The 22,145-nt window shown below is 56.1% G+C and overlaps 1 protein-coding gene across 1 annotated transcript; it reads left to right on the top strand.

Annotated features, from left to right (window-relative positions):
- Positions 1-216: 216 nt before the first annotated feature.
- COL9A2 (collagen type IX alpha 2 chain) lies at positions 217-19,516 on the top strand (the record flags this gene model as incomplete). The annotated part of the gene is made up of 32 exons (XM_079325575.1): positions 217-336; positions 2,736-2,810; positions 3,903-3,938; positions 4,710-4,772; positions 5,348-5,401; positions 6,123-6,158; positions 6,273-6,296; positions 6,827-6,880; positions 7,103-7,156; positions 7,301-7,348; positions 7,478-7,534; positions 8,402-8,455; positions 9,204-9,257; positions 9,794-9,847; positions 10,341-10,394; positions 10,473-10,526; positions 10,679-10,732; positions 10,935-10,988; positions 11,143-11,196; positions 11,368-11,412; positions 11,499-11,552; positions 11,799-11,852; positions 11,950-12,003; positions 13,104-13,175; positions 13,257-13,292; positions 13,429-13,473; positions 13,598-13,630; positions 14,856-15,002; positions 17,150-17,204; positions 17,793-17,981; positions 18,089-18,166; positions 19,335-19,516. Exons 1-32 carry the CDS (start codon positions 265-267, stop codon positions 19,514-19,516), a joined length of 2,049 nt encoding a protein of 682 aa, XP_079181701.1. The 5' UTR covers positions 217-264.
- Between the last annotated feature and the right edge of the window lie 2,629 nt (positions 19,517-22,145).

Raw genomic sequence — 22,145 nt, 5'->3', positions numbered from 1 at the left:
TGCCAAATCCCGTCCCCACCGTGCCAAATCCCGTCCCCACCGTGCCAAATTCTGTCCCCACCCAGCCCGCAGCAGCCACGGGCTCACCTGAGAGGGGCGGGGACCTGCCCCGATCCCCCTGCTCCATATTAATGAGCCCCTTCCTCCTCCTCCTGCTCCTCCTCCTGCTCCTCCTCCTCTCCCCGGTGTCCCGGAGCGCTGCGAGTCGGTGCTCGGTGCCAGCCCCGCTCGGTGCCAGCCCCGCTCGGTGCCAGCCCGCTCGCCATGGCCCGTGTCACCCTCGTGTCGCCGCTCTGGCTCCTGCTCCAAGGCTGCTGCCTCTGCCTGGCGCAGCTGGTGAGTGCAGCACCCGATCCTGCTCTGCTCCGGGCTGGAACGGGATGGAGAGGGGATGGAGAGGGGATGGAGACGGGATGGAGAGGGGATGGAGAGGGGATGGAGAGGGGATAGAGAGGGGATGGAGAGGGGATAGAGAGGGGATGGAGAGAAAATAGAGAGAGGATAAAGAGGGGATAGAGAGAGGATGGAGCAGGAATGGAGAGAGGATGGAGAGGGGATAGAGAAGGGACATAGAGGGAATGGAGAAGGGATAAAGACGGGATAGAGAAAGGATGGACAGGGAATGGAGAGGGGATAGAGAAGGGATGAAGAAAGGATAGAGAGGGGATGGAAAGGAGATGGAGGAGAGATAGAGAATGGAGAAGGGACAGACAGAGGGGATGGAGAGAGGGTGGAAAGGAGATGGAGAATAGATGGAGAAGGGATTGAGAGAGGATGGAGAGAGGAGGGAGAAGGGATTGAGAGAGGATGGAGAGGGGATAGAAAAGGGATGGAGAGGGAATGAAGAAGGGACATTTCCCATCTTCTCTCCCTTGCAGTCCTGAGCATTTTGGGTTTTTTATTCCCCCAGCACCTTTCCCTTGCTTTTCCCAGGAATTCCCCCCTGGCAGGGTGGGAACAGCCCCACAGACCTCTCTGTGCAGATTGGAAATTCAGGAATTGTTGGCTAAACAAATTTAATTTGCTTTTCCCCCTGGAGTGGCAGTGGGGGGGTCTGTCTTTGCCACTGGATTTTGTGGGAAATTTGCTCCTGAGAGAGCTAGGGGGGCTCTGAGACCCCCAGGGCTCTGTGGGCACCATTGAGGGGTCTCCAGACTCACCCAGGGGCAGAAGAAAATGGATCTGGAAAAACAGAGTGAGGCATGGAGAGGGGCAGACAGCGGGATTCCACCTGGAAAAACTCTCCTTGCCTTACAACTATAAAAAAAATCAGATTTTAAAAGTTTTGGGAATTTTTTCCGTGTGAGCTGCCTGTTGGAAACTGGGGCACAACTCCTTCCTAACCCCCCCCCGGGATCCCCACGGGTTTGTGGGGGCCGAGCAAGGGGGATGTGGGAAATTCGGGAACAAGGAACCCTTTGGAATCCGTTCCCGGGGCAGCACAAAGGTGCCATTCAGGGTGATCCCAGGGATGGGGACTCGCCCCCTCCCCGAATCCAGGGTGGAGCTGGGGCTCTCCTGTCCTGCAGCACCTCTCCTCCCCGTTTTTACCTTTATTCCTATATTTATTCCTTGCATTCATATTTATTTTTTAATGAATCCATCCCGGGGTGCTGGAGGAGCTGCAGGAGTGCAGGAACACCGGGGCTCCAGTCTCCAGGACTGGAATCTTTCCCCTCTGAACTCCCTGTTAGGATAACAGAGGTTTCTTTGCCGACTTCTGTGCAAACCTCAAAGCCAGGACCGAGCTCCAGGAGCTTCCCTGAATGGAGCTTTTGTGCAGAGCCTGGGAGTGGAGCCAGCTCAGCCCAGGGAGAGCTCACACGGAGGGGCTGGGGGGTCCCCCACCTCATCCTGGGGTTTTGGGCACCTGAATCCTGCCAGTGCTCCCAGAAATCCCATTCTGAGCTAAAAAGGGTCTTTGGAAATTCTGCCTCACCCCATGGGCACCCTGCTCTGTCAGGGAGGGGAGAGGTGGGGGAGAAATGCTTGGAGGTGCTGCTCCATCCATCCAGGCAGGAGGGGGGTTAAAATGGGATCCCGTGGAGATCCTGCTCTGTTGGGGCAGGAAATCCTTGAATATCCCCGAATCCAGGGAAAGAGGGAGGAAAACCGGGGTAAAAATGTGATCCCAGTCCAGCAGGGCAGAAAATCCTTGAATACCAGGGAAAGAGGGAGCAAAAATGGGGTAAAAATTTCATCCCATGGAGATCTCACTCCGTCAGGGCAGGAGATCCTTGGACACCAGGGAAAGAGAAAAGAGGGGTAAAAAATGTTTCATGAAGAACCTGTTGCACAGGGGCAGGAAACTCTTGGATACCAGGGAAAGAGGGAGCAAAATTGGAGTAAAAATGTCATTCCATGGAGATCCTGCTCCGTGGGGACAGGAAATCCTTGGACATCAGGGAAAGAGGGAGCAGAGATGGGGTTAAAACGTGATCCCATGGAGATCCTTGTTCTGTTGGGGCAGAAAACCCTTGGATACCATGGAAATAGGAAGGAGTGGTAAAAATGCTGCCATCACCCCATGGATCCCCCAGTCACGGACCCCAGAACAGGGAATGGGATAAATGGGACAAAACCTGGGCGGGCAAGGAGGAACTGGAGGCTCCATGTGAGAAACGCCCCCATCTGTGCCGGGGGATCCTCTGACCCCTCTCCATCCCAGCCCCCTGGGAGAGGATTCCTGGCGCATTCCACACTCCTCTGATGTGGATCCTTCCCTTTTTCTGCAGCGGGGGCCGCCAGGAGAGCCCGGCCCTCGAGGGCCCCCCGGCCCCCCGGGAGTGCCTGGAGCTGATGGCATCGATGTGAGTGGGCAGGGGCTGCGGGGAGGGAGGGGACACAAAAGGGACACCGGGAGTGGCACAGGGCTGGGGTGGTGCTCCCTGCTCGCTCTGCCTCACCCTGCTCTGTCAGGGGGGAAAGGTGGAGGAGAAATGCTTGGAGATGCTGCTCCATCCCGGCAGGAGTGGGGTTAAAATGGGATCCTGTGGAGATGCTGCTCTGTTGGGGCAGGAAATCCTTGAATATCTCTGAATCTAGGGAATGAGGGAGGAAAACCGGGGTAAAAATTTCATCCCATGGAGATCCTGCTGCATGGGGGCAGATCTTTGGACACCAGGGAAAGAGGGAGTAGAGATGGGGTTAAAATGTGATCCCATGGTGATCCTGCTCTGTTGGGGCAGGAAATCCTTGAATATCCCTGAATCTAGGGAATGAGGGAGGAAAACTGGGGTAAAAATGTGATCCCAGTCCAGCAGGGCAGGAGATCCTTGGATACCAGGGAAAGAGGGAGCAGAGATGGGGTTAAAATGTGATGCCATGATGATCCTGCTCTGTTGGGGCAGGAAATCCTTGAATACCAGGGAAAGAGGGAACAAAAATGGGGTAAAAATGTGATCCCAGTCCAGCAGGGCAGGAGATCCTTGGACACCAGGGAAAGAGAAAGGAGGGATAAAAAATGTTCCATGGAGAACCTGCTCTGTGGGGGCAGGAAACTCTTGGACACCAGGGAAAGGGGGAGTAAAAATGGGGTAAAATTTTCATCCCATGGAGATCCTGCTCTGTGGGGGCAGGAAAGCCTTGGACACCAGGAAAAGAGAAGGGTAAAAATGTTCCCACTGCTGGTTTAGGCCAGGCAGGGCAGCCCCAGCTCTGCACCCCAAATCCACAGCTCGGGAATTGGGGTGTGAATGGGGGTTTTTTTGGGAGGTTGGGGTGTAGGGGATGATTGGAAGGTGACCTGAGGAGGGACAGTGACATCCCAGAGGGATTTTGGGGGGGGATTGTGGCTCTGGATACCCCATGGGGGGCACAGGGACCCCGATGGCCCTGGATGGGCTGTGTGGGGTGGCTGATCCTGTCCCTGTCCCTGTCCCTGTCCCTGTCCCTGTCCCCAGGGTGACAAAGGCCCTGCTGGAGCCCCCGGAACCCCGGTGAGTATCCACCCCCACCGACCCCACACCAGAGGGGCTCATCCCAAACCTGACCCCACTCATCCCAAACCTGATCCCACTCATCCCAAACCTGACCCCGCTCATCCCAAACCTGACCCTGCTCATCCCAGACCTGACCCCACTCATCCCAAACCTGACCCCGCCCATCCCAAACCTGACCCCACCCATCCCAAACCTGACCCTGCTCATCCCAAACCTGATCCCGCTCATCCCAAACCTGATCCCGCTCATCCCAACCTGACCCTGCTCATCCCAAACCTGATCCCACCCATCCCAAACCTGACCCCGCTCATCCCAAACCTGATCCCGCTCATCCCAAACCTGATCCCGCTCATCCCAAACCTGACCCTGCTCATCCCAACCTGATCCCACCCATCCCAAACCTGACCCCGCTCATCCCAAACCTGACCCCGCTCATCCCAAACCTGACCCTGCTCATCCCAACCTGACCCCACCCATCCCAACCTGACCCCACCCATCCCAAACCTGACCCCACTCATCCCAAACCTGACCCCACTCATCCCAACCTGATCCCACCCATCCCAAACCTGACCCCACTCATCCCAACCTGACCCCACCCATCCCAAACCTGAACCCACTCATCCCAAACCTGACCCTGCTCATCCCAACCTGACCCTGCTCATCCCAACCTGACCCCACTCATCCCAAACCTGACCCCACTCATCCCAAACCTGACCCCACATTCCAGAGGGGCTCATCCCACCCTAATCCCACTTGTTCCTTTCCCAGGGTGTCAAGGGCGAGCCTGGAGCCCCTGGTCTGGACGGGCCCCCCGGGAAGCCGGGCATTGACGTGAGCTGTCCCCTGTCCCCTGTCCCCTGTCCCCTGTCCCCCCGGGTGTCCCTGCCCTGCCACAGCAACTCCCCCTGTCCCACACAGAAACGTCCCCAAATCCTCTGAGCAGGAGCTGAGAGCACCTTGGGAATCCCAAATGGGATTGGGAAGAGCTTTTGCCACCCTTTTGCACTTTGGGGATACCAAAACACTTTGGGAATTGCTTCTTCCATCCCTTCCCACTTTGGGAATCCCAAAAGAACTTGGGAATTGCTTCTTTCATCCCTTCACAACTTTGGGATCCCAAAGGAGTTTGGGAATTGCTTCTTCCACCCTTTCCCACCTTGGGAATCCCAAAAGAACTTGGGAATTGCTTCTGCCACCCTTTCCCACTTTGGAAATCCCAAAAGAGTTCGGGTATGGGGTGGGTTCCTGCCCCATCCCAGGGATAAAACCGGGATCAGGGATGGGTGGAGCTCAGGGCATGAGGGTCCCTGTGCCATGAAATTCCAGCCTTGGCTGCTCCTGCTGGGTTTGAACAGCTCAAATCCCTGGCTGGAGAATGGGGGAATAACTGAGCCTGTTCCTGGCAGGGCCTGACAGGAGCCAAGGGGGAGCCAGGAGCCCTTGGCAGGCCAGGAGCCAAAGTGAGTGAGCATTCCCAGCATCCCACCTTCCCAAATTCCCAAATTCATACCTTCCCAATTTCCCACATCCCCAAATTCCCACTTTCCCAGGATCCCACAGTCCCAGGATCCCACATTCCCAAATTCCCACATTCCCACCTTCCCACATTCCCACATTCCCACATTCCCACATTCCACATTCCCACTTCCCCACCATTCCAAATTCCCACATTCCCACCATTCCAATTTCCCCCATTCCCCCATTCCCCATTCCCCCATTCCCCCATTCCCCCATTCCCCATTCCCCATTCCCCATTCCCCATTCCCCCATTCCCCATTCCCCATTCCCCATTCCCCCATTCCCCATTCCCCATTCCCCATTCCCCATTCCCCATTCCCCCATTCCCCCATTCCCCATTCCCCCATTCCCCATTCCCCCATTCCCCCACTCCCCCATTCCCCCATTCCCCATTCCCCATTCCCCATTCCCCACTCCCCCATTCCCCCATTCCCCCATTCCCCCATTCCCCCATTCCCCATTCCCCCATCCCCCATTCCCCATTCCCCATTCCCCCATTCCCCATCCCCCATTCCCCATTCCCCATTCCCAGCCCCCTCCCCTCCCTCTGAGGGATTCCTGGATTCAGGAACAGCCCGATGCAGTTTCTGGCCCCGAGGCTGCACGGGGGGGTTGGAGCAGCTTCTCCTTCCCCATCCTGACTCTGCTCCTGTGTCCTGGCAGGGCCAGCCCGGACCCCCGGGACCACCAGGGCTGCCTGTGAGTACCTGCTGCTCCCACCCCTGCTCCATCCTCTCTGCCCTCCTTGGGGCAGGAATTCTGGGGGATTTGGGGGATTTGAACCAACTGTGGGGTTTGTTTTTTTTATTGCAGGGTCCTTCCCTGCCAGGACCTCCTGTAAGTGACACTCTGGGCTGGGATGGGGGCTCGGGGTCCTGCTGGGAATTGTGCAGGAGGAGCTGAAACCTGAAATCTCCCAGAGGGGAGGGGTCAGATGAGACCTCTCTCAATCCATGAATTTCCCTCTTTCCTCTCTCAATCCATTAATTTCTCTCCTCTCATTCCATTAATTTCTCTCTCCTCTCTCATTCCATTAATTTCTCTCCTCTCATTCCATTAATTTCTCTCTCTCCTCTTTCAATCCATGAATTTCTCTCTTCTCTATCATTCTATGAATTTCTCTCTTCTCTCTCATTCTATGAATTTCTCTCCTCTCTCATTCCATGAATTTCTCTCTCTCATTCCATGGATTTCTCTCTCTCTTCTCTCATTCCATGGATTTCTCTCCTCTCTCATTCCATGAATTTCTCTCCTCTCTCATTCCATGAATTTCTCTCACCTCTCTCATTCCATGAATTTCTCTCTCTCATTCCATGGATTTCTCTCTCTCCTCTCTCATTCTATGAATTTTTTCTCTTCTCCCCAAGGGGCTCCCAGGCCAGGTTGGACTTCCTGGGGAGATTGGAGTGCTGGGACCCAAGGTGAGGAGTCAGGAAGGGGCACAAAAAATCTTCCCCTCCTGTTGGTTTTTAATCCTTAATCAGGAAATAACAATAATTATAATAACAATCCTGTAATGTGGGAATGGAGATTCCCATGGTGCCACCACCCTGGGGGTGTCCCCATTCCTGCTGGGACGTCCTGGGACATCCTGGGTCTCCACCTCCTCATCCCAAATTCTCCTTTCCTATTTTTTTTCCTAGGGTGACCCTGGACCTGATGGCCCCAGGGGTCCCCCAGGCCCTCCAGGGAAACCTGTGAGTATCCCTCAGGCTCATCCCAGGATTTTGGGCTGGAATTCAGTTTCTGGCTCTCACCCTCCACCCCATTCCCTGCTCCCTGCCCCTGTAAATCCACCCTGCTGTAAAATTATGGGATGCTGATGGTTTCCATCCCTGCAGGGCCTCCCAGGACACCTCCAGGGCGTGGAGGGCAGCGCTGATTTTCTGGTGAGAGCTGCCAGGACCTTGTCCCTGCTGTGACCAGGGTGTCCCCTGTGTCCCAGCTGGAGCAGGACCCTTCCCTCCCCCTCCTCCCAGGTCATTCCTGACTCATCCTTGTCCTTCCTCTCCCCCCAGTGTCCCACCAGCTGCCCCCCAGGTCCCAAGGGCCCCCAGGGACTGCAGGGACTGAAGGTAAGGGAGTCCTGGAGCTTCCATGGGGGGGAAAAATGGGAATTGTCACCTGCAGGATGTGGTGGAGTGAAGGATCCTTCCCTGGCACCTCTGGAGCACCAGGACAGGGAGGACTGGAGGAAAAGGTGCTGTGGGAAAAGTCCCCTGGGGGTGGCACCCTGTGCCAAAGCCCCAACCCCAGCTCAGGATGTCACCTGTGGGATTCTGACCCCCCCCAATGTCACCTGTGGGATTCTGAGCCACTCCCAATGTCACCTGTGGGATTCTGACCCTCCCAATGTCACCTGTGGGATTCTGATACCCCCAATGTCACCTGTGGGATTCTGAGCCACTCCCAATGTCACCTGTGGGATTTCGAGCCACCCCCTCCCCCAATGTCACCTGTGGGATTCTGAGCCCCTCAATGTCACCTGTGGGATTCTGAACCCCCCAATGTCACCTGTGGGATTCTGACCCCCCTCAATGTCACCTGTGTGATTCTGATCCCCTCAGTGTCACCTGTGGGATTCTGAGCTCCTCAATGTCACCTGTGGGATTCTGAACCCCCCCAATGTCACCTGTGGGATTCTGAGCCCCTCAATGTCACCTGTGGGATTCTGAACCCCCCCAAAGTCACCTGTGGGATTCTGAGCCACTCCCAATGTCACCTGTGGGATTCTGATCCCCCCAAAGTCACCTGTGGGATTCTGAGCCCCTCAATGTCACCTGTGGAATTCTGAACCCCCCCAATGTCCCCAGTGGGGTTTTGAGCCCCACCCTGTCTCCAGCAGGCAGCCAGGGTGGTGTGGGGGCAGGGGGCTCTGTGGGACGTGGCAGGGGCCCTGCAGCTGTGCCAGGGGGGCTCCTCACGAGTTTCCTCCCCCCCAGGGACACAGGGGCCGCCCCGGTGCCCTCGGAGAGCCGGGCAAGCAGGGAGAGCAGGTGAGTGTCCCACGGGGGCCTGCAGGTCCAGCAGATCCCAGCAGATCCCAGCAGATCCCAGCTGGATTCCAGACAGATCCCAGCAGATCCAGACAGATCCCTGCAGATCCCAGCAGATCCAGACAGATCCCTGCAGATCCCAGCAGGATCCAGTCAGATCCCAGAAGATCCCAGCAGGACCCAGATAAATCCCAGCCAGATCCCAGCAGATCCCAGCAAGATCCAGACAGATCCCAGACACATCTCAGCAGGATCTCAGCCAGATCCCAGCTGGATCCCAGCTGGATCCAGACAGATCCCAGCAAGACCCAGAGAGATCCCAGCTGGATTCCAGACAGATCCCAACCAGATCCCAGCTGGATCCAGACAGATCCATCCAGATCCCAGCAGGATCCCAAGCAGATCCCAGCTGGATCCAGCCAGATCCCATCAGATCCCAGTAGGATCTCAGCAGGATCCCAGCAGGATCCAGCCAGATCCTAGCAGAGTCTCAGCAGGATCCCAGGCAAATCCCAGCAGGATCTCAGCCAGATCTCAGCCAGGCACGGATTTTTGGGGAGGGAAAGGAAGAGGGGAGAAAAGAGGAAAAGGGAAATGTTGGAATGTGAGACCAGAGTGACTTCCCATGGTGGCTTCCTGGGCAGGGCCACCTGTCCCCATCCCCTGCTGGGTGCCAGGGAGGGCTGGGGTGTCCCCAGGGTGCTCTGTCCCCCCTCTCCCTCCAACATTCCCTTTTTTCTCCATGCAGGGCCCCAAGGGGGACGTTGGTGCCTCTGGAGAACAAGGAGTCCCAGGCCCTCCGGTAAATCCTTTTCTCCCAAAAAATCCTCGTCCCCCAAGTGCTGCAGGAACTGGGGGTGGCCCCTTTGTCACCAGGAGGTGACACCAGCGTGTCCAGCACTGGGACTGAAGCAAAGCCTTCATCCCATCCCTCTGAAGAGCTCCACGGGCACCTGGGCTGTTCCCAGGGATAATTTGGGATAAATCCCTGCTGTCCCCTGAGTCCCCCTTGCCCCGGGGGGAGAATTAAAGCCACTGGAATTCTCAGAGCACTTTGAAGATGAAAAGCAATTACTGGGCTGAGCCCTCCAGGCCAGGAAAGGGCAGAACTGCTTTGAAGCCAAGAGTTCTGGGCCAGGGAAGTGACTCCAGTTTGGGCCTGTTGGAATTATGGAACTGACAGCTGGAAAAGCACCTGCTGGGGGCTCTGGAATTAGGAGGGGCTGCAATTCCTCGTGTTTGGCAAAGCTGTGTTGAGTTTTGCTGTAATTGTTGCTTCCCCCTGGGCTGCTCCAGGGTTTATTCCAGCTAACTTGGCTGTGGTTTCCTTCCCTGCAGGGACCTCAGGGGCTCAGGGGTTATCCTGGCATGGCAGGACCCAAGGGTGAGACGGTGAGTGCTGGGATGGGTGAATTAGGGAAACTTTATAAATATGATTGCCTAGCAAAAGATTTTGAGAATATGAAACTATAAGTGAGAGTGAAATGAAAGGAGTTTTCAGCTGAGTGGCTGGAGAGCAACAATGTGGATGCTTGAAGATGTTTTCCCTTTGTTAATATAACTCCAGTTGCTACAAATATCAAAAATCCAGCAGAGACCCTCCCCAGGCATGACAGGAAGGGTCTGAGATAAGGTTTAGAGATAAGAAAGCACTAAAACATGGTAATGTAGTGATTCCTATAGTTTGCATGTAAACGTTAGAGAATTTGTATCTTGTATTAGATTAGTTAGTGGAAATTAGAATATTCAACATAGATTTATTGTGTTGTAAATAGGAAAATCTCTCTTACTTCACTCTCTTACCACTCTCTTATCTCTTAGAGCTCTTACAACCCCCACTCTCTGCCCTGGGAGGGGCACTGACCCTTCCCTGCTCTCTTTGCAGGGTCCTGCTGGCTACAAGGGCATGGTGGGGAGCGTCGGCGCGGCCGGGCGCCCGGTGGGTGTCCCCTCCCCCTGCCTGCTCTTCTCTTCTGCTCTTCTCCCTGCTCAATCCTTGTTTTCCTCTCTCCTCCAGGGCAGGGAAGGACCCAAGGGACCACCTGGGGATCCTGGTGACAAGGGAGAGCTGGTAGGTGACCCGGCAATGACAGTGTCCTCTTTTCCCATGGTGGGTTCTGCCCCATCGAGGGGCATCTCCCCCTGTCCCTGCCCTGTCCCTGCCCTGTCCCTGCTTTGTCCCTGCACCAGCAGGACACTGACCCTTGTCCCCTCCTGCTCCAGGGTAGCCGTGGCATCAGGGGACCCCAGGGTGACATTGGCCCCAAGGGGGAGAATGTGAGTAGAGCTGGTGGCACTGTGCCCTGCCTGGGCATGGTCCCTTGTCCCCACTGTGCCACCCTTGGGCACAGTGTGTTTGTCCCCACCAGCACAGACCTGGCATGTTCCTTTCCCTTCTTATTTTGTGTCCCCAGCACAAGCCTCTGTGTCCCTTTGAGGGGTCACATGAGTGACATGAGTGACACCTCTCCCTTCTCAGGGTCTCCCGGGCATCGATGGCAAGGATGGCACCCCAGGGATCCCAGGAGTGAAGGTGACAGGGCAGCAGGAGCTGGCACAGGGCATGCCACCTGCTCCTCGTGCAATGGCAGAGGGACAACGTCCCTTGGCATGGCCACAGGGTCAAGGGCAGGTGGGCAGGAGGCCCCTGTCACCCCCCTGCTGGTGACACCCCCTGTCCCTCACAGGGTGGCACAGGACAGGCCGGACGCCCGGGAACGCCAGGACACCGGGGACAAGCTGTGAGTGCAGGACCTTCCCCAGCCTGTCCCCTGAGGGGTGACACCTCTGAGCCAGGGGGGACAGGGCCAGCACCCATGGGGACACTGAGCTGTGCCCAGAGGTGACAGGGCCAGCACCCCATGGGGACACTGAGCTGTGCCCAGAGGTTGACCCCAGCTCTCTTTCCTTAGGGATTGCCAGGCCAGCCAGGAAGCAAAGGTGGCCCAGGTGACAAGGTGGGTGACAGCTCTGAGCATCCACCCCGTGGCTCTTGTCCCCTCCCTGTCCCCTCCTGCTGACCCTTCTGTCCCTCCCTTCACAGGGTGAGCCGGGTCCTCGGGGCCACCCCGGTGTCACCGGTGCCCCAGGGCAGCTCGTAAGTACCGAGATGTCCCCGTGTCCCCTCGGGGACAGCATCGGTTTTTATCTCTCTCTTGTCCTTTATTTTTTTTTTTTTTTTTTAAGCTAAAAGCAGAATTTGGCATTTCATTCCCTCCCGGGAATCACTGCTCCTGTCACTGTCACCACCCTGCAGTGGCGACAAGGACAGGGCCACCCCTCCCTTGGCACACGGTGCCCGGTCGATCCCATCTTTTTGTGGGATTTTCTCTCCCGTTTTTAGGGCGAGCCCGGACCTCGGGGTGAGCAGGGCCCGCAGGGTGTCCCCGGGCCGAAGGTGAGCTGGGGACACTGGGGACACTGGGGACACTGGGGACACCGCGGGGGTGTGGCCGTGCCGGGGGAGTGGCCCTGACCCCGCTCCTTCCCCGCAGGGTGACAGGGGCGAGCGTGGCCTCGTGGGTCCCCCCGGCGAGCAGGGCAGAGCGGTGAGTTGTCCCCAAAATTGGTGAGGTGTCCCTAAAGCCAGGATGGGACATGGGACATGCTCTGAATTGTCCCCAAAGCCAGGATGGGACATGTGGGATGCTCTGAATTGTCCCCAAAGCCACACAGGGACATGTGGGATGCTCTGAATTGTTCCCAAAGCCACACAGGGACATGTGGGATTTTGAGTTGTCCCCAAAACTGGGCTGGGAGATGGGGGATGCTCTGAATTGTCCCTAAATCTGGTGATTTGTCCCCAAAGCCACTCTGGGACATGGGAGGTGTGCTGAGCTGTCTCCAAATCCAGGCTGGGACACAGGGAATGCTCTGAGTTGTCCCCAAAACTGGTGAGATGTCTCCAAAGCCAGGATGGGACATGGGACATGCTCTGAATTGTTCCCAAAGCCACACAGGGACATGTGGGATGCTCTGAGTTGTCCCAAAACTGGGCTGGGAGATGGGGGATGCTCTGAATTGTCCCTAAATCTGGTGATTTGTCCCCAAAGCCACTCTGAGACACGGGAGGTGCTCTGAGCTGTCCCCAAATCCAGGCTGGGACACAGGGAATGCTCTGAGTTGTCCCTAAATATGGTGAGCTGTCCCCAAATCCAGGCTGGGATGTGGGGGATGCTCTGAGCTGTCCCCAAATCCAGACACGAGGGGACACTCAGCCCCAGATTGGGGGATGCTGAGCCCAGATCAGCAGGACACAGCCAGACCCCCCCTCTGATCCTGGGCTCAGTCCCAGGCCTGTCCTGCTGCTCAGGGATTAGGGAATAGCTCAGGGATTTGTGGCACCACACTGGGTTTGCAGCCCCAGCTGGGACAGGAATTTCCTCCCATCCCAGGAGGTTGCTCAGCCCCTCTCCAGAACTTCCCTGAGCTGGAAAAACAGAAAAAAAAAAAAAAAAAATTGGTGCTTTTTCTAGGGACAGGAATCCATCCCTGGAAGATCCCTGCTCTTGGTGTGGCTTTTCCATAATTCTGTGCCCTGTCCCCCCTCAGGGCTGGGATTTGGGGAGCTGCACCTCGATGCCTTTATGGGAAAAGTTCTTTCCATTTCCTCTTCTCACTCATTTCCCCTCTTTCCTTGGATTTCCAGGGGCCAAAGGGTGAGCAGGGCCCACCGGGGATCCCAGGACCCCAAGGCTTGCCTGGAGTCAAAGGAGACAAGGTGACAGCTCTGGGGACAGCCAGGTGGCATCTCAGGGATGCTGCTCTGGGCTGGGCTCATCCCACATTTTCCTTTTTCCAGGGCTCTCCAGGCAAAACCGGCCCTAAAGGCAGCGTTGTGAGTAGCAGGGGTTTGACAGAGCTGGGTTTAACAGAGCTGGGTTTAACACCCCAGGCACCTTCTCCATGGATTCCACCCTCATCCCAGAGGTGGGGGTGACTTTGGGAATGTTCCCATCTCTCCTTTGCTTTAGGGAGATCCCGGTGTGCACGGCCTGGCAGGGCTCAAGGGAGAGAAGGTGGGTTCTTCCCGATGGGAATACTGCATTCCTGGGAATTCTGGGGGGTCCCTCCCCATGCTGGGCTCTCCAGCTCCATCCCAAAATTCCTGCTGCCTCCTGACTGCCTGTCCTCTGTCCCCAGGGGGAGTCAGGAGAGCCAGGACCCAAGGGACAGGTGAGTGATGGGGGGGATTAGGGGGGAGTTTGGGAGGATTTGTGGGGTTCTCACCTGGAGTGGATCCTCCTGGCTGAGGGAATGAGGGAATATTTTCCCTGGAGATGAGGGAATCAGGCCTGGATTCAGGCTCAGCTCTTCTTTGGGGTTAAACTTGGATTCAGGCTCAGATTCTGGGCTCAGCACCAGATTCAGGCTCTGCCCCATTTTTTGATCCAGCTCTGAGTTCAGCCTCAGCCCAAATTTTTGGGATCCAGCTCTAGATTCAGCCTCCATTTTTAGGACCCAGTTCTGGATTCAGCCCCAATTTTTAGGATCCAGCTCTGGATTCAACCCAAATTTTTTAGGAGCCAGCTCTGGGTTCAGCCTCAGCCCAAATTTTTGGAATCCAGCTCTGGATTCAGCCCAGCCCCATTTGGGATCCAGACCCAGATTCAACCTCAGCCCAAATTTTTGGGCTCCATTCCGAATTCAGCCCAGCCCCATTTGGGATCCAGACTCAGATTCAGGCTCATCCCCAGTTTTTGGGCTCCATCCCGGATTCAGCCCAGCCCTGTTTGGGGTGCAGCCCCGCCTGTGTTTGGGGTTTTTTGGGTGCAGCCCTGCCTGTGTTTTGGGGTTTTTGGGTGCAGCCCCGCCTGTGTTTTGGGGTTTTCGGGGTGCAGCCCCGCCTGTGTTTGGGGTTTTTGGGTGCATCCCCACCTGTGTTTGGGGTATTTGGGGTGCAGCCCCGCCTGTGTTTTGGGATTTTTGGGGTGCAGCCCCGCCTGTGTTTGGGGTATTTGGGGTGCAGCCCTGCCTGTGTTTTGGGGTTTTTGGGGTGCAGCCCCGCCTGTGTTTGGGGTATTTGGGGTGCATCCCCACCTGTGTTTGGGGTTTTTGGGGTGCAGCCCCGCCTGTGTTTTGGGGTATTTGGGGTGCAGCCCTGCCTGTGTTTGGGGTTTTTGGGGTGCAGCCCTGCCTGTGTTTGGGGTATTTGGGGTGCAGCCCCGCCGGTGTTTGGGGTTTTTGGGGTGCAGCCCTGCCTGTGTTTGGGGTATTTGGGGTGCAGCCCCGCCGGTGTTTTGGGGTTTTCGGGGTGCAGCCCCGCCTGTGTTTGGGGTTTTTGGGTGCAGCCCCGCCGGTGTTTGGGGTTTTGGGGTGCAGCCCCGCCGGTGTTTGGGGTTTTGGGGTGCAGCCCCACGCTCAGCCGGGCTGAGCCCCTCTCCTCTCTCCCCTCCTGCAGCAAGGCATCCCGGGCGAGCTGGGCCACGCCGGCCCCTCGGGGGACGCGGGAGCGCCGGGAGCTCGGGGCTACCCCGGCCCGCCCGGGGCTCGGGGGCTGCTGGGGGAGCGCGGGGTGCCGGGCATGCCGGGGCCGCGGGGCGCCGCCGTGAGTACCGGCCCTACACGGCCCTACACGGCCCTGCACGGCCCTACACGGCCCTACACGGCCCTACACGGTCCTACGTGATCCTACACGGCCCTACACGATCCTACACGGCCCTACACGGTCCTACACGGCCCTGCACGGCCCTGCACGGCCCTGCACGGCCCTGCACGGCCCTACACGATCCTATGCAATCCTACACGGTCCTACACGGCCCTACACGGCCCTACACAATCCCAGCTCGATCCTACACGATCCTACATGATGCTACACGGCTACACCGTCCTACACGATCCTACACAATCCTACACAGCTACACCATCCTACGCGATCCTACACAGTCCTACACGATCCTACACGCCCCTACACGGCCCTACACGATCCTACGTGATCCTACACGGCCCTACGCGATCCTACGCAATCCTACACAATCCTACATGGCTACACCATCCTACACGATCCTACACGATCCTACACAGCCCTACACGATCCTACGCAATCCTACACAGCCCTACACAGACCCAGCTCAATCCCACACAGTTCTACACAGTCCTGTGTGATCCTACACGATCCTACATGATCCTACACGGTCCTACACAATCCCAGCTCGATCCTACACAGCCCTACACGGCCCTACACGGTCCTGCACGGTCCTACACGGCCCTACGCGATCCTACACAGTCCTACACAGCCCTACACGGTCCTACACGGTCCTACATGATCCTACACGATCCTACATGGTCCTACACAGACTCAGCTTCATTCCACACGTTCCTGTGTGATCCTACATGATCCTACACGGTCCTACACGGCCCTACACGATCCTACACAGACCCAGCTCGATCCCACACAGTCCTACACAGTCCTGTGTGATCCTACATGATCCTACGCGATCCTACGCGGTCCTACACGGTCTTACACGGTCCTACACGATCCTACACGGCCCTACATGATCCTACACTATTTTACACAGACCCAGCTTGATCCCACACAATCCTACACGGTCCTACACGATCATACACGATCCTACATGGCCCTACACGATCCTACACAGTCCCACACAATCCTACACAATCCTACACAGTCCCAGCCCGGTTCCGCCCGGTCCCAACTTGATCCCACATGGTCCTACCGAATCCTACATGGTCCCACACGGTCCTACATGATCCTACACAATCCTACACAGTCCCAACTTGATCCCACACAGTCCTACATGATCCTACACGGTCCTACATGATCCCACATGGTCCTACACAGTCCTAACTAGATCCCACACGGTCCTGTATGATCCTACACGGTCCAACACGGTCCCAACACAGTCCTATACGACCCTACACAATCCTACATAATCCCAACTTGATCCCACGTGGTCCTACATGATCCTACACGGTCCCACACCATCCCAACACCGTCCCAACACAATTCCACACAATCCCACACAGTCCTGTATGATCCCACATCATCCCACACAATCCCAACATGATCTCACATGATCCTACACAGTCCTACATGATCCCACATGGACCCACACCATCCCACACGGTCCTACACAGTCCCACACGATCCCACACAATCCCAACACCATCCCAACACAATCCCACACGGTCCCAACGCGATCCCACCCAATCCCACCTGATCCCACCATGATCCCCCAGGATTCCAACATGATCCCAGCACCATCCCACACAATCCCAACATGATCCCACACAGTCCCACCACAATCCCACCTGATCTCCACATGATCCAAACACGATCCCACACTGTCCCGCCCAATCCCAACATGATCCCACATGATCCCAACACAATCCCACACTATCCCACACAATCCCACCAATCCCACCACGATCCCACACCCCTCCTCAGCTTCTCCCTGTGCCCTCAGCTGCTCCAGCCCTGCAGGAATTCCCTCTCCTTCCCACCCAGCTCCCCTGGGAACGAGCTGCTGTTCCACTCAGGAGCTGGGATCCCACCTTCCCTGGGGGAAATCCTGTCCTTCCCATCATGTGGGGCACCCATAAACCATCCCTACACAAACCCAGCATCAGGGGACAGAATGGGGAGGAGCAGGGTGGGAAGGTGACCTGGGATTGGGATTGGGGCTGGGAATGGCTCTGGGAAGGGACAGAAGGAGCAAAATTCCCTTCCTGCAGGGCCGGGACGCTGGGGACCAGCACATCGTGGACGTGGTGCTGAAGATGCTGCAAGGTGAGGGCTGAGCAGGGTCACATCCCATGGATCCTGAGATCCCATTAATCCTATGGATCCTGTGGGATCCCATTGATCCTGTGGGTTCTGTGGGTACCATCCCATGGATCCCATGGGATCCCATTAATCCCATGGATCCTGTGAATTCTGTGGATCCCATTAGTCCTATGGATTCCATGGATGCCATCCCATGGATTTTGTGGAAGACATCCCATGGATACCACGGGTGCCATCCCATGAATCCTGTGGATCCCAGTAATCCCATGGATCCCGTGGGTGCCATGAATCCCATGGATCTCATTAATCCTATGGATCCCATGGATACTGTGGATACCATCCCATGGATCCCATAAATCCCATTGATCCTGTGAATCCCGTGGATCCCATTAATCCCATGGATCCCACGGATGCCATCCCATGGATCCCATGAATCCTGTGGATCACATTGGTGCCATCCCATGGATTCCATGGATCCCGTGGGTGCCACCCCATGGATCCCATTAATCCCATGGATCCCGTGGGTGCCATCCCATGGATCCTGTGGGTGCCACCCCTTGGATCCCAGCCTGGCCCCTCTCTGCCCCACAGAGCAGCTGGCAGAGGTGGCTGTGAGTGCCAAGAGAGCCGCCCTGGGCGGGGTGGGGGCCATGGGACCCCCCGGCCCCCCTGGGCCCCCAGGGCCCCCCGGTGAGCAGGGTCCCCATGGCCCCATGGGACCCCGAGGCGTCCCCGGAATCCTGGGAGCCGTCGGGCAGATCGGCAATGTCGGACCCAAAGGTGGGTGCTGGTGGCACGTGGCACCCAGGAGGGTGGCACTGCCACGCTTGTCCCCATCCCTCCACTCCCATCATCCATGGATTCCTTCCCTCCTTTTTAACCCACAGGGAAGAGAGGAGAGAAAGGCGAGCGGGGAGATGTTGGCCGTGGGCACCCGGGAATGCCGGGTCCTCCAGGGATCCCAGGTGAGACCAGGTGTCCCCAAGTGGCTTTTGTCACCTTGGGGTGATGAGCCCAAGGTGGTTAGGGACCTTCTGGTCCATCCCACAAAACCTGAACAGTCGTATCAGCCCAGGTTCATCCCTAAAACCTGCTCAGGTTTGTCCTGCAAAATCTGAACAGTCTTATGCCACTAACCCGCCCAGCTTCATCCTGTAAATTCTCCCAGATCCATCCCACAAACCTTCAGTTTCATCCCACAAACCCACCCAGGTTCATTCCACAAATCTCCCACTTTCATCAATCCCTCCCTCTCTCTGGGATCTCTCTACCCCTCACCAGCAGCAGTCCCACACCCCAACCGCCATTCCCCACACCCCAATCCCCATTCCCCATTCCCATACCCCATTCCCACACCCCATTCCCCACTCCCCAATCCCCACACCTCATTCCCCAATCCTCACACTCCAATCCCCATTCCCCATTCATTCCCCACACCCCACTCCCCATTCCCCAATCCCCATTATCCATCTATTCCCCATTCATTCCCCAATCCCCACACCCCAATCTCCACTCCCCATTCATTCCCCATTCCCCAACCCCATTCCCCAATCTCCATTCCCCATTCATTCCCCATTCATTCCCCATTCCCCACACCCCATTCCCCAATCTCCATTCCTCATTCATTCCCCATTCTCCAACCCCATTCCCCAATCCCCATTCCCCATTCATTCCCCATTCTCCAACCCCATTCCCCAATCCCCATTCCCCATTCATTCCCCATTCCCCAACCCCATTCCCCAATCCCCATTCCCCATTCATTCCCCAATCCCCAATCCCCATTCCCGACTCCCCACACCCCATTCCCCATTCATTCCCCATTCCCCATTCATTCCCCATTCATTCCCCATTCATTCCCCATTCCCCACACCCCAATCCCCATTCATTCCCCATTCATTCCCCATTCCTTCCCCATTCATTCCCCATTCCTTCCCCATTCATTCCCCATTCCTTCCCCATTCATTCCCCATTCCTTCCCCATTCATTCCCCATTCCCCACACCCCAATCCCCATTCCTTCCCCATTCCTTCCCCATTCCTTCCCCATTCATTCCCCATTCATTCCCCATCATTCCCCACTCCCCACACCCCATTAATTCCCCATTCCCCCCGCTGACTCTCCGTCCCTCCGCAGGTATCCCGGGGGTGCCGGGCCAGGCTCTGGACGGCCGCCCGGGCTCTCGGGGGGCGCGGGGGTCCCCGGGGCACTGGGGGCGGGCGGGGGCTCCGGGCCCGCCGGGGCTGCCGGGGCTGTGCGAGCCCACCCTGTGCCTGGCGGCCTCGGCCCACGCCGCCCCCAAGGGACCCCTGTACTGAGGGGCTGCAGTGAAACCCCAGAGCCCCCCGCTGCCGACCCGCACCCGGCTCGGGGGGATCGCCCAGCTCCTGGCGATGCCGGGGGAATTTGGGGTGGGGTGGTGGTGGATTTGTCATGCAGGACTCACGCAGGTTCATTCAGTAAAATACACACGGGTTTGTCACAGAAATACAGCCATGTTTGTCCCAAAAACTCTCAGCTTCATCCCACAGACCCACACAGGTTCATCCCATAGAACCCACCCAGGTTCATCCCGTAAAACCCACCCAGGTTCATCCCATAGAACTGACCCAGGTTCATCCCATAAACCCACACAGGTTCATCCCATAAACCCACCCAGGTTCATCCCATAGAACCCACCCATGTTCATCCCATAAACCCACCCAGGTTCATCCCATAGAACCCACCCAGGTTCATCCCGTAAAACCCACCCAGGTTCATCCCATAAACTCACCCAGGTTCATCCCACAGACCCACACAGGTTCATCCTGTAAAACCCACCCAGGTTCATCCCATAGAACCCACCCAGGTTCATCCCACAAGCCGACCCAGGTTCATCCCATAAACCCACCCACGTTCATCCCATAGAACTGACCCAGGTTCATCCCATAAACCCACCCAGGTTCATCCCATAGAACCCACCCAGGTTCATCCCATAAACCCACCCACGTTCATCCCATAAAACCCACCCAGGTTAATCTGTAAATTTTCCCAGATTAGTCCCACAAAACCCACTCATGTTCATCCCACAAACCCTCAGCTTCATCCCACAAAACCCACCCAGGTTCATCCCATAAAACCCACCCAGGTTCATCCCAGAAATTCTCATCTTAATCCCACAAAACCTTCCCAGGTTCATCTTGTAAATTGTCCCAGATTCGTCCCACAAAACTCACCCAGATTAATCCCATAAAATCCATCCAGATTTATCCCACAAATACACCCGTGTTCATCCCACAAAACCTTCAGCTTCATACCGCAAAACCTGCCCAGGTTCATTCTGTAAAATTTCCCAGATTCATCCCACAAATCCCACCCAGATTCATCCCACAAACCCACCCAGGTCTACCCCACAAACATTTATTCCCAGTTTGGGAATAAAGGATGGCCTCAATTTTTCCATCCATGGGGTTCCAAACCTGCTCCCTGTGCCCTTTCCCAAATTAATAAATTGGAATAAATTTTATAAACCCCTGTGATATTTGAAGGAGCTCGTGGAAATTCCCTTTTTATCCTTCTCTTTTTTATAATTTTTTTTTTAATTGGAATTTTTAAAGCACCAAAATCACGGTTTGATTATTTAAAAGAATTCCCAGCTCCAACTTGGTCACTCCCAGAGCTGTAAATCTTTGTAAAATAGGGATAAAAATAGGAATATTTTATAATTGTGACGAGGCAAACACCAAGTTTTGGAAAAACTAGACAATAAAACCAAGATGGATTCTTAATAACTGGAATGATGCGTGGATTTCTTTGGATCGAAGAAGGTGGGGTGCAGATTTTTGAGGCTTGAAGTTGCTTCATTCCATAAGGAAACACTTGGATGCCATTCCAGAGAGACTGAAACCCCAAATGTGAGGATGGAACAGCCGGGAAACATCAAATCCCAAAAATCCCTGTTGGGAGAGAGGAAAGAACAGCCTGGCTGAGCCTCCCTTTCCCGGGAGGTTCATCCCGATGTTTCTCCCTGGAATTCCCGTGGAATTCCCGAAGAATTCCCGTTGTCCCACCTGGGGATCCCGCTCCAGCTGTGCTGCACATCTGGAGCACATCCCAGCCCTTCCTGGTTTTTATTTTTTTTTTTTCCCCACGAGAGGGAGCTGCCAGCCCGTGGAATTCGCTGGAATATTCCCGATAAATCCTTCTGGAAGGGGCTGGAGCATTCCCGGGGCTGGGCTGAGGGAGAATTCCTTTCCTTTGACTCCTTCCCACTTTTTGGGATGGACATGGAAGGGCTGGGAGCTGAGTTTTGGTTCTGGAGCAGGGAAAAACCATTTCCAGGTGGGATCAGGGGCTGAGTTCAATTCCTGGAGCAGGGAAAAAACATTTCCAGGTGGGATCAGGGGCTGAGTTTTAATTCTGGAACAGGGGAAAAAACATTTCCAGGTGGGATCAAGGGCTGAGCAGGGAAAAGCCACTTCCCAGGACAGACTCTGGAAAAAACTCTGGATGCCTGTGGAGCATCCTGGGCATCCAGGAGGATTCAGGAATCCTGGGGAGCTCCTCAGTGCTGCCCTCAGCACATCCTGGCATGGGATGGGATGGGATGGGATGGGATGGGATGGGATGGGATGGGATGGGATGGGATGGGATGGGATGGGATGGGATGAGCTCCAGCACATCCAGGGACGCTGCTCCAGCTGATCCTGCTGCTTCCAGAGCCAGCACAGCTTCCCAAAAAAACGCTGAGAGCAGCAAGCAGCAGCTTTGACCTTCCTGCTCCACCTCGGGAGGTGCCAGGAGCTGGCAGAGCCGGCGTCTGGGAAGACTAAAAAAGATCGGGAATTAATTAAAATTCCGGGAAGCAGCCGTCTGGAACTCCTGTTCTCTCTCTCTCCCACCTGCTCGTGCCTCAAGGATTCTCCTGGGAGCCAGCCCAGCCCTTGTCACCTCAGCTGATCCCTGCTC

Source organism: Erithacus rubecula, assembly GCF_903797595.1.
Source record: "Erithacus rubecula genome assembly, chromosome: 23".
Taxonomy (NCBI): Eukaryota; Metazoa; Chordata; class Aves; order Passeriformes; family Muscicapidae; genus Erithacus; species Erithacus rubecula.
The sequence above is the reverse complement of the archived record's forward strand: the minus strand, read 5'-3'. Positions and strand labels throughout refer to the sequence as shown.